The 11,850-nt window shown below is 35.5% G+C and overlaps 1 protein-coding gene across 1 annotated transcript in view; it reads left to right on the forward strand.

Moving 5' to 3' along the window:
* Positions 1-9,180, forward strand: part of LOC149801773 (putative peptidyl-alpha-hydroxyglycine alpha-amidating lyase pgal-1) — a 37,216-nt gene extending 28,036 nt beyond the window's left edge. Inside the window, exons 5-10 of the mRNA XM_089956113.1 lie at positions 1,163-1,302; positions 2,021-2,094; positions 2,964-3,063; positions 5,816-5,925; positions 6,458-6,570; positions 8,118-9,180. Coding sequence (XP_089812239.1) covers positions 1,163-1,302; positions 2,021-2,094; positions 2,964-3,063; positions 5,816-5,925; positions 6,458-6,570; positions 8,118-8,231 — 651 coding nt within the window. The 3' untranslated portion in view covers positions 8,232-9,180. The remainder of the gene's footprint in view (positions 1-1,162; positions 1,303-2,020; positions 2,095-2,963; positions 3,064-5,815; positions 5,926-6,457; positions 6,571-8,117) is intronic.
* Positions 9,181-11,850: the final 2,670 nt, after the last annotated feature.

The raw sequence follows: 11,850 nt of genomic DNA on the forward strand, positions 1-11,850 counted from the left end.
TAGCCTTTCGATTGCCTACCCCTTTATAAAAATTTAACAAAAAAAAAAAATCCCATGTTCAATTCCAGTTGTCCCTAAGTTTTTTTTTCTAACATGTTCAATTCCCCTTTGTCCCTAGACAAACCCAAACTCTATTCCCATGTTCAATTCCCCTTGTCCCTAGACAGACCCAAACTCTATTCCCCATGTTCAATTGCCTTTGTCCCTAGAATCGATATTTTTTTTTCCATTGTTCGAATGCCTTTGTCGCTATTCTCAATATTTCCTTTTTTTTCCTTTCTCCAATGTTAAATTCCATTGTCGCTAATCTTACCCAGGGTTTTTTGCCCATGTAAAATTTCCATTGTCGCTAATCTTACCCAGGGTGGTTAATGTTAAATTTCCATTGTCGCTAATCTTACCCAGGGGGTGTTTTTAATGCTAATTCCCATTGTCGCTAATCTCACCCCTTATACTACTAATGTCAGCTAACCAATAGCTCGTAACAGCGGTGCATTGTACGTCGGTCGGAAATGGTGGAGGCAATTGACTTCTAAAGGATACTTTTTAAGTTTTACATCGAATGTATGACTACGTACCACAGTGAATCAATTGTAGGTGTATTTGAGTGAAAGGTATTTGTACAACACGGACCGGCAGTGGAAAATTGCCTTGCGAGAACAATCACGGCACTCAGGACTCGTTTTCCCTTTCCTCTGCATTGCTGTTGAAACTGCATCCGGTTGTGCATGCTCGTGCAGATGATGGATATAAGAGTCCACATTTTGCAGAGGGATAAGCAAAACTTAACTTACCATAATCCAGGGAACTTGTGAAGCAACCAAAATTACACACAATGGTGCCGTTTAAGCAAAGATACAGAAATACGAACCCGTTTATTTTCGACTTTATATATAAGGAAATCTTTTAAAATTCATACTTCGTTTTATAATTGTTGTCTATTATGTGGTAGTGCGACATAGAGTACAAAAAAAGCGTTCAGGTGTAATGAGTTCAAACTGCAGAAAAAGCGCGCATCTACATTATTACATTATAATCTGGCTAAAAAGACTTTCTCACATGGACAGTCATTATCAGAAAAAGATACCATACATACAAATGTGAAAGCTGAGGACAAATTATTAATTAATTCGGTAATATAATGACAATACAAATTTTGCAGGTAATGAAATTTCCAAAAGGGTCCCATGATCCAAGCATGGTGCTCGGAGAAGCTCTTGTTCCCGGAAGTGACGACAGACATTTCTGTAAACCAACAGATGTTGCTGTCGCATCCAATGGAGATTTTTTCGTATCGGACGGGTATGCAATTATTGTAGACATCAAACTTATATCATACGTATATTACATCACTTCCTGAAAAACAGTATGTGAAAGCTCCCAAACTGTCTCTATGATCCTTTTTTCAGCCGATTTTATTTCTGTGCGAGTTATATATCTATTTGAAAAACTGCACAAATATGAAGCTCTGCAAATTAGTCTTTCGGCATTCAATGCAGTTAAGTAGCTTTACAATTAACTCAAGCATATTCAAACTTTACCTACTTGCAAATTAACAAGACAATTTTTTTATGTTTCAGTAAATGAAAGCTAAATTGTCTGTGTTGAAGAGGCATTGAAATCACCCTGCAGTCTGAGAAATAATACAACAATAAACGTTACATATAAAATAAATGGAAATTCCACAACCACCATCTTAACTTTAAATCTATACTTTATTACAGTCTAACTGACCATTATATATGACCACCTCCCATAAACCTCCTAAATCCAGCAAGCGGCCGACTCTCAATTCATCTAGACATTTTACCTCTCTTAAACATCCTCCTAGCATAAACAGTAAATGCTCTTCTGACTAGCTGTTAATGGGAGGTTGCAATTTATCTCTGTTTGATCTTAAGGCTGAGGGTTTTAATAAGTACTGTTTAAAATGGGAGAAAACAGAGCGAGAACAAATGGAGGTAGTGCGTTTTAGCAACTGGATCCTCTATATGAAGAATTAAATTTTTGCTTACATTAGGTACTGCAACAGCCGGATAATGAGGTTCTCGTCCAATGGAACTCTGCTGAAGACATGGGGACAAACACCAACAGGTAAGGTCGCCTTTCAAATCGACTTCTTGAAAAATTGTAGAACGCTCTGCTCACTGATTAACAAAATTATTTCCCAAGGACGGATTTTTCACTCCCGTTATACCTTGTAATGACTGACAGAGGACGTATATGTGGCGAAAACTTTAATGTAATTGGACACAGTACTTTGAATATCTATCAGTGTAGTTAGATAAAGTCAGGATATTTGAGGACAAAAAAGAAACAAAATTATATATATATATATATATATATATATATATATATATATATATATATATATATATATATATATATATATATATATATATATATATATATATATATATATATATATATTGGCAAGCATTGGCAAACGAATTTTCTGGGTGGGTTGGCGTGTAGAATACAAATTCGTAAACATTCTACTTTGCCTGAAAGAATGATTGATAATCATGTGTCCGCCATGGTAGCATGTACTGTAAGAGCGTTTTTGTTAAAAGTAATCACACACAAAAAAATTTCTGTTTAAACAACAAGAGGAGTTTCAGTGTGACTACCTGTACAAGGTCAACGTCACGTGAAAGCTGCGAAATACTCCGTGAATATTTCGATCCGAAATGTCTTAGTATTATAAACAGTGGAATCTTTCTTTACTTACAAATCTTTAAATTCGTACTCAAAATAAAATAAGCACTTTTTGTTGTTTTTGGTGTACTGTTGTGACCGTGGTTATATAGTATGGTCATATATAAATAGAGAGATAATTTGATTTTCATGTTTCATTTTGCGGGAAATTTTTAATTTGACGAGAACCCAGTGTGAGTAATGTATTTACACACGGGTGAAGCGTAGTTTACAAACGTTTTGATACAGATTAACTCATTTTGCAGGTGTAGGGAAATTGACCGATGATGTGTTTCAAATACCACACAGCCTCACTCTGATTGAGGAGACGGATACAGTTTGTGTGGCCGACAGAGAAAACGAAAGGTACATCTTGTGCATTGTGCTTCAGTCTCAAAAACAGCGACTGGTTGCAAATGAAATTAAGAATAGATGGATAGACGACTGGGAAGGGGAAAAAAAAGTTGCAAATGAAACATTTATTTCTAATTTGGAAACAATTTCAAATGAAAGCATTGTGGAAAGCATAATCATTAACAAGAGAACTGTACGAGATTTAGTCAGAGGGAACTGTTGAAATCGTGTAACGTACGAGATTTAGTCAGAGGGAACTGTTGAAATCGTGTAACGTACGGGATTTAGTCAGAGGGAACTGTTAAAATCGTGTAACGTAGGAGTCGTGACGTTTTGATATACACCTATGTGGTTCACAAAAGCTAAATGATAATGTACCTACAATCTGAAATTAAAAATAATATGATGCCGACATCAACTGAAAGCCTAAATTTTAAAATATCAAATTAGTAACATATAATGTATTATGTTATACGATAAAAGAAGGCTCGACAAATTTTACTAGTTGGTTTTTCAAAGATTTTCTGAACTTTCCTTACAAATATAAAAGAGAAAATTTTAAAAATTGGTTTGTCTATTGCTTGGACTGAATAGAACAATTCATTGAATTCTGTCGAATAGAAATTGAAAACCTAAATGAGATAGATTGTGGTACACTGGAATAAAGGTAAACACTTTGGCAGTATATATGCTGCAATAAGGACAATTAAAATTGCATAATGCCACATATGTACAATTTTATTGTCAGCATATTAAGGCCATGTTCTGTCCTTGTCATGTAAAACTATGGCACAATATTATTTTTAGGCACGTGTGCTCATTAAAATAATAATTAGTGCCATAAATGTTGTGACTTCTGCATTAATCGTGTGTTTATGTGGTTGTGTCTTGCATTTGTAATTACCACATCTTCAGGAGTTAATTTGCAAAATTATATATATATATATATATATATATATATATATATATATATATATATATATATATATATATATATATATATATATATATATATATATATAGTGTACTTACGGACATAGGAAAGTGAAGAAACATACACAAAATTGTGCTTCGATAACAGAATTATAGAACGTCACCATTTGAAACAAAATTCGAACTCAATATCCTGTCTGTCTTGGTGATGTTAATAATGGTTGTGAATACTAGTATTGTTGTCTGTCATTCTTCATTTTTGCTTTTAGGTGCCAGAATTATTACTTTATTTTGGTCTGTTACTTTTTTCTTTCTCGTTGAAGTTAACGTTGCTATATTTGATGTTGTTGAACTCTAGTTATTGTCGTCATCGTCGTTGTTGATGAAATTATGGTGGTGGAGTTATTGTTTATGATGACGATGATTGTGATGACGCCGACTATAATGATATCATTTTATTACGATGACAATGATTAATGTAATGCTTATTGCCACCATCATTATAACTTCACTGACAGATTGACCTTTTCACGAATTTTTAATGGAACACGTCAAAGGTGCGTAATTCCTGATCGGTGATTTCTGTCATGTCATGACTATATTGATGCGACATACTTTCATTTTGATTAAGTTAGTAAGGTTCATCATCGCTTCGGTAATTCATAATTTGCAAATAGTAGCATCCGACGCATATTTTATTTCTTTCTTTTTAAATGTATGTTACATTACATTTAGAACATTTCGTTAACCACTAGCTGTGCGTTTCGTGTGCTCGTTTTTTATTTTCACCTTAACTAAGAACACACATGGAAGGCTGCTTGCTCTGTACGGTGTAAGATGAAACACAGCTATTGCAATTTACTCTCCATTTACGGACCGATCCAGTGGCCTACTGGTTAGAGCGTCCGCCTCGAATGTGGGAGGTCGCGGATTCGAACCCCGGCCGAGTCATACCAAAGACTTACAAAAATGGTACTAGCAGCTGCCTCGCTAGGCGCTCAATATTAAGAGGTAAGTGTTATGACTGGTCGGCCTGGTGTCAGGATAATGTGACTAGGTGGAACATGATGCTTTATGTCTGCGGCATGATACCCCAGTGCTAGACATCACTATAAAATGTCACACTGCAGACATCGTAACGATATGGCTGAAACATTGTTAAAGCTACGTTAAAAATCAAAATCTCTCTCTCTCTCTCTCTCTCTCTCTCTCTCTCACACACACACACACACCATTTACGGTATGCCTTTTCTTTTCTTTCGGAAGCGAACTATTTATCTCCGTGTAAACAAGGAAACGTTTTGAGAAAATGAAGATCAAGCACAAATGAAAACTTGCGTTTTTATTCACTTTTTATGTATTGTTTCCGTTTCTCGCATTTATTAGCACGTCATAGCTGTGCTATTAAAGCACATTATATTTACTGTTGAATTAATACGAAAATCTGTAACTTGGCTGTATTCGTGTTCATTTATTTGAGGGAATTCGTGTTACTATTGCTAAAGTTTCAATATGAAATTCAACGCGTAAAAAAAAATGTCAGTTTTTGGTCAGATTAATCTTGCTGTCACGTTCTTTAATTGCTACTCGGTTTCCAAAACTGACTCACCAGCCCGCGATGATCTCAAGTAGCGTATGACATACATTGTAAAATGTTTAGAGCTTATCGGAATTTTATTGACGAAAACAGTCTTTGTGATTGATTCATTACAATATCTATGTGTTGCAACACAGTGACTGAGCTTGTTCCCAACCTATGAGCCATATTTCTGATAAGAACATTTCACTTGTCTCTGCAATAAAATATTTCCCCCTCTTATTCCTCGTTTAGAATTCAGTGCTTTGAGGCGGGACTAAAGGATGGCAACAGAACGGGAACCTTTGAGCGGTCAATACCGTCTGATTATGGCAGGATATTTGCAATTTCCTACGATCCGACCAGTGAGTGAAATATATATCGTGTGATGAAACATGTATGTAAGGACAACAAAGAAACTGTACGATTTTATCTTCTGAAGACATGCATCGTTTCTTTAATTTAATTTGGTCCTTTCAGAGCAGGTGTCCTTTTTATTGAGGTTCTGCAAAAGCATATTTCATGTATATTTACGATTTCTATTACCTCCACAGTGAATATCATATAGAACGCTTATCAGTGAAGCAAATAAATAAATAGCTCCAATTTAGAAGATGTGATTCTTAATTTGAAAATCATTGAAAAATTGGTTATAAATCTTTCTTTCTGTTTTTCCTTTCTTGAGGCACTGATTGATCGACAGGTTGATTGGTTGATCACTGAAAATGTGGCGAGTAAGGCAGGAAAATGGATTGACAAAAAAAAAACTTAACTGAATATTTAATCATGACCTATTTCAAATATATATATTTGTTTCATCCATCAAAAAACATCGATAGATGTGCCTACCAAAATTTCTCCACTGACAAATTACTTATTCTGACCCGTCTATTTCAGACCGCATCCTGTATGCAGTTACTGGATCCGACCCCATGGGTGTAAAACCTCCAGTCGGTCTAACCATGAATTTAAATGGAAAAGTTCTTGAAATATGGGGACCGACAAATACGGTAAGGTTTACGCGTTGACAAAATATGACTCTCTGCTATGTATCGGATTACATCAACGCTAAGTACCATACTGATCTTCAAATCTTGGAACCATGTCTGGTTTCAACTGCAGAAACTACTTACTATATTAACCAATACAGGTTCATAAGTGATTGCAGCCAAGGCGATGGATGCCGTAATTCGCAGACCAGGGTTCGAATTTCAGTGGAGTACGAAATAAAAATTCTCTAATCTCTATGACAACATTCTTTCTCCCTATTTAAAAAAATCAAGTTCATATCACCACGCATCATACAGTAGGGTATCTATAAAGATAGAACCAAGTTTCTGTTTTATCTGAAGTATATTAGCTATTAATGCATAACTTTAAGTATGGAAACATGAATTGTCCAATCCATTTGTCTAAAGAATACACAGGGAATCTGAATAAGTATATTTGATCAAATGCTACCTTAACACTTTCATAAGATAAAATCCTGATGTAGATAAACAGACTGTAAAATACGTACATTAGATCAATTATGATTTATTTTACGGCTATTGTACAAGTTCATTAACTCATACCATGCGCTTTCGACCGCTCCAGTGTTGGCGTAACTAACAGACTGCGCTCTCGACGGCCCAGACGTTGATTAAACTTGTATAATGTACTCTAGACAGCTTAGATGTTGGAATAACTAATAGTGCGCTCTCAACAGCTCCGACTTTGGCATAGCTAAATACAATCCGCTTTTGACGGCTATGGTGTCAAAACTAATACAACGCGTTATCGATTACTCAGATACTGGCATAGCTACTACAGTGCGCTCTCGACAGCTCGGACTTGACATAGGTCATACAGTGCCTTCTGGACTGCTCAGAAAGTGTCATAACTTATACAGAGCGTTCTCGACAGCTCAGACGTTGACATAATTATTAAGTACTCAACAGATTAGATCAGATTAGATGTAGTGTTAGTTATACAACGCGACCTCGACCGCGCTGATGTTAGCATAATGAGAGAGAAGCCACTAAATCTTTTTAGGCGGTGGAGGTGGGAGCTTGGGATTTTCTTTCAAACCAGGTTTTCTTTCTCCATTTATCTCAAGATAATATTTGCATTTAATATGATCGATAAAGTAAGATATTTTTCTATAAATCAGAACCAGGTATTTGTATTTGTTTCAAGCCATTTGGGGATCAGACAATTTTATTGAAACAACCGCAGCGACCCCCCACCAAAAAAAAAGTCAGTGACCTGATCTGCTAAATTGTTGGCGAAAGGAGGTCTTTACAGTAGAGGAAACTATTGAACTAACCATGGGCCACTGAAAAATGTTTTTCTTGAAGCCGAGGGCCGCAGAAGAAAACTGAAAAGTAACGACTATATAGCTGCTCGAGCTCTTTTAGGCCATTTAAAATCAGCCCGCGGGTTGGACAGCACTATGTGAGGGAGTCATATCTATTTGATTGACTAAACATCTAGAATTAAACGATATGTATTCTTTTAAGCGTTCATGAAACATGCTTTTTTTGTTATTACAAAAGACTCTTCCATCTGTTTTCAGGACTTTGAGGCTCCGCACGACCTGGCCGTATCACCAGACGGACGGGAATTGTATGTGGGAGACATCGGTCGCGATCCAGTTGTTTGGAAATTTGAAAGCAGGATACAAACTTAATTTTTTCTTGCCTTCCTATTGAAATGATAAAAAGAACCTACTGTTTTGTTCGGAATATTAAAAAAAATATGCTTCTTATAATTTTGAATTATGTACGACCAGTGTAGCAAGTACAAAACAAGTAATCAGACTACTAACCTTGATACTGTGTGTTACCGAGTATGTAATAGATACAAATGAACCATGAGTGCGTTACAGGACTGTGTAACAGATACAAAATAACCGGGACTGTAATTGATACAACTAACCAAGAGTACAAATTAAGCTATTATTTTTGTGTATGTTCACTGACACTGAGTCTCTATATAATTATGTTACAAGGTATATTACAGATCCGCATGATTATTATTATTATTATTATTATTATTATTATCAATGTTGTTGTTTTAATTTTGACAACAATAGCCGGCTCAGGACATTGTTTAGAGAGTACGATTATAGCTGTTCAGGATTTAAAATTATGCAGCTGTAATTTTTATCTAATTGGACAAAATAGTCAAGATAAGCATAGATTTTCCAATTAATTTTGTAAACAAGAATGTAAGGAATAATTTAACTACTTATTTGAGTGGTTTGCGCGACATTATTCCATACAAGTGGATGATCATCAATTACTAAAGAGGATAAACAACTGCAAATTGAAGGCAATAACAAAAGATGATAATAATAAAAGGACAATGGACAGTTGAGATAAAAGTCACATTTAGATTCCATGTGACAGTTTGGGGCATGTGCTGATGTGACAAAAGAAACAGCGCATTTCTCATAAATAGTGGACAAAATGCACAGGGAATTATCCAAAATAACCTACAACATTCTTGTCGGACATTTAAAGAAAAATATTCCATACTGTATTGTTATCAACTCATTACATATACTTTAGGCTGTATTTTATTCGTTATTGCAACAGCTATCGTTAAAATAAAAGTCGTTGAAATCTCTCTAAAAATGGTGTTCCATTTTGCATTTTCTTAAACTGTTTTCCACTAGTATCCGTTCATGCATGGGGTTTGTTGATATCCACCCATTCACGGATAAAGAAGAATTAATTCCAGATAAAAATGTCAATATTTTTATTTACATCATTAAATACGTCGTATGTAGCATTGTTCGACGAAGCGTACCGATGGGATCGTAACCATGTACCACAACAACATCGGATTTACCACGGCATTGTGTGTATTGGAGGAAAACATGACATCCTTTATACATTACACAGTCGCACAAAAGAGAATGTTTCCAAATATAGAAACTATATATTCTATCACAGTAATGAGATCTTGATTGCGAGATATCGTCTAGTCAGGGCCGTGGGGTGGGTGGCTAAACAAAATGCACGTTTATTGGATAGTATGCATACTTTGAGTAAATAGACACTAAAACTCTGCTTTTGTGCGCTTTTGAGGAAAGTCAGGGCCATTTATAAATTTTGGAACACTTGACCTGATCCAGTCATGTGAGTTGTCAGCATCGGATAATTCAAATCATTACAAGACGTGAGGCGTCTAGACATGTAAGACGTGATCTATCAGTCAAGAGCGAATTGCTATGACATTTTGTTATATATACTCTGTTTTCAGATAAATTAATACAATTTACAAACGTAACTGGAAAAAAGAAAGAAATTAACATTTCAACCATTCTAATACGAACTTCTTAATTCATAAACTAAAATTCATTGTTTTGAACAGCTGATATGCGCATTAATATCAGTTTTAGGAACGAAGCATTTGTAATAACATTCGCTCATTTTCACTTCTGTCACTGAAAAAAACACGAGTTCTTCGAAGCAAAGGGGCAGCAGAAATATATATGTGATTTACAGTAACTGCAGTTACCAAATTTTGCATCACAGAAGATATCACCAGCTAAATAATCAGTAAAGTTTCTATCCAAAGCCCTGCTGATAAGGGTTTAAACTGTTTCTGGCGGACATTGTGAGAGGCTTCGATGGGGATATGGCATAGAAACTACAACATTATTTTGACAGTTATTTACATCGGAATTAAATAAACTGTTGGGATTTGATGATATGGTTTCGTTAAAAAGACTCTAATCAATTCCATTTATATGTGAAGTGTTTGATACGGCATTGTCATTCTAACTTGTTGAATTGTAATCAGGAAACAAAGAAGAAAATGCAGTTGCAACATCGTTTGAGAGTATGGTAGTACGGAAACAGAAAACGACTGTATAGTTTTCCTACTTTTGAAGGTACAATTATGTCTCGCTCTTGGGTAGAAAATTAATAGGTATAAAGTAAGACGGGGGTCTCAAACACGCGACCGTTGGGCCGCATTCGGCCCGCCAAGCCGTACTCTGTTGCCCGCAAAATGATAGGCGTCACAAGGTGTCATGAGAGATAACAAAGGTGGTGCGGCACTTGGGGCATAGAAAATGGCTTGATGCGGCCCTCAGGGTGGTTTGAGTTTGAGACCCCTGTAGTAAGAAGTGTATATATTCGCTAAGAGCGATTGAAATAACGATGAAAACAAATTTGATTTTTAACTCGTCTGAAAATTTATATTTTTAGTTAAGTTCTTTCTTTTTTAAGAATTATTTTATTTTATATAAAATGAGCGATTATTCGTATTAGTGCACTGTTGATTGGTGTTCGATGAATCCTTTGGATGTGTTGAAACTCTAGCCCTTTGGACTCCGTTTTCAACTACTGTTACGAGTCAATGCTCTTAAAATAAGTAACAAAATAGAGCAAAAGAGAACAAGCTTGGTAAACTTTAACAAATAATTTATTTCCCTAGAATACAAAGCAAAAATGAGAAAAAAATAACTTACGATATTGCCAATTAAATCCCAAAATAGTCAATGAATTACAGACACAAGTCCTAATAATGTAAAGTCCTGAATAAAATTTAGTAGAAGTCCAGAATAAATCCAAAAAACTGAAGGCGAAGATGCGCACGTGGTAGCTTACAGAGTGTTGATGTGTCAACAGTCTTTTGTTGAATCAGAGTAATATAATTTCAGGTTTGAATTCACTATAAATTCCAGTGAATGTCTCTATCCCAAAAAATTATCTGAGTACCTTTGTATTTCCAGAGAAAATAATCACTTGAATTCAATAATTTGAAGAAATAAATTTTCCAACCCAAAAATGAAATACTGGACACAACATATAATACAACTTGAAAGTGCTAGATTTTATTACAAGATGGCCGCTATCGCTTAACCGGCTTGTAGCAGCTGTTCCATTTTTTAGTGCCGTTTTCATGATATTTGTGCTTGTTGCCTGTTTTCATCTTCGTTATTGTGTTCATTATGTATTGGCTGTTAAATTCGTATGTGTTTCTTCATCTCCTTGTTTTGGAAACGAGAACAATTACACTTTTTCTCAGCTGTCTTGCTCCACTGTTTTTGAACAAAGCGCCATCACGTGATACTCGCCAGTCAACCCGTTTATGCTACGATGGACCCTCATTAATTGCTTTAAATGATCACTCCTTGGCTCGTCACACTACATTGTGCTCTAGACTAAACGAACTGGGACTACATTCATCATTACCTAAATGTAAACAGAAGCGAAAAAAGAAACGTTGTTTCAAAGCTGGCCGGCGAAGAACAGGAAGACGAATCCCAGTTATCTCGCTTTAAACCATTT

Source organism: Sinohyriopsis cumingii, chromosome 4 (genome assembly GCF_028554795.1).
Source record: "Sinohyriopsis cumingii isolate HCF-2022 chromosome 4, ASM2855479v2, whole genome shotgun sequence".
NCBI classification, from domain to species: Eukaryota; Metazoa; Mollusca; class Bivalvia; order Unionida; family Unionidae; genus Sinohyriopsis; species Sinohyriopsis cumingii.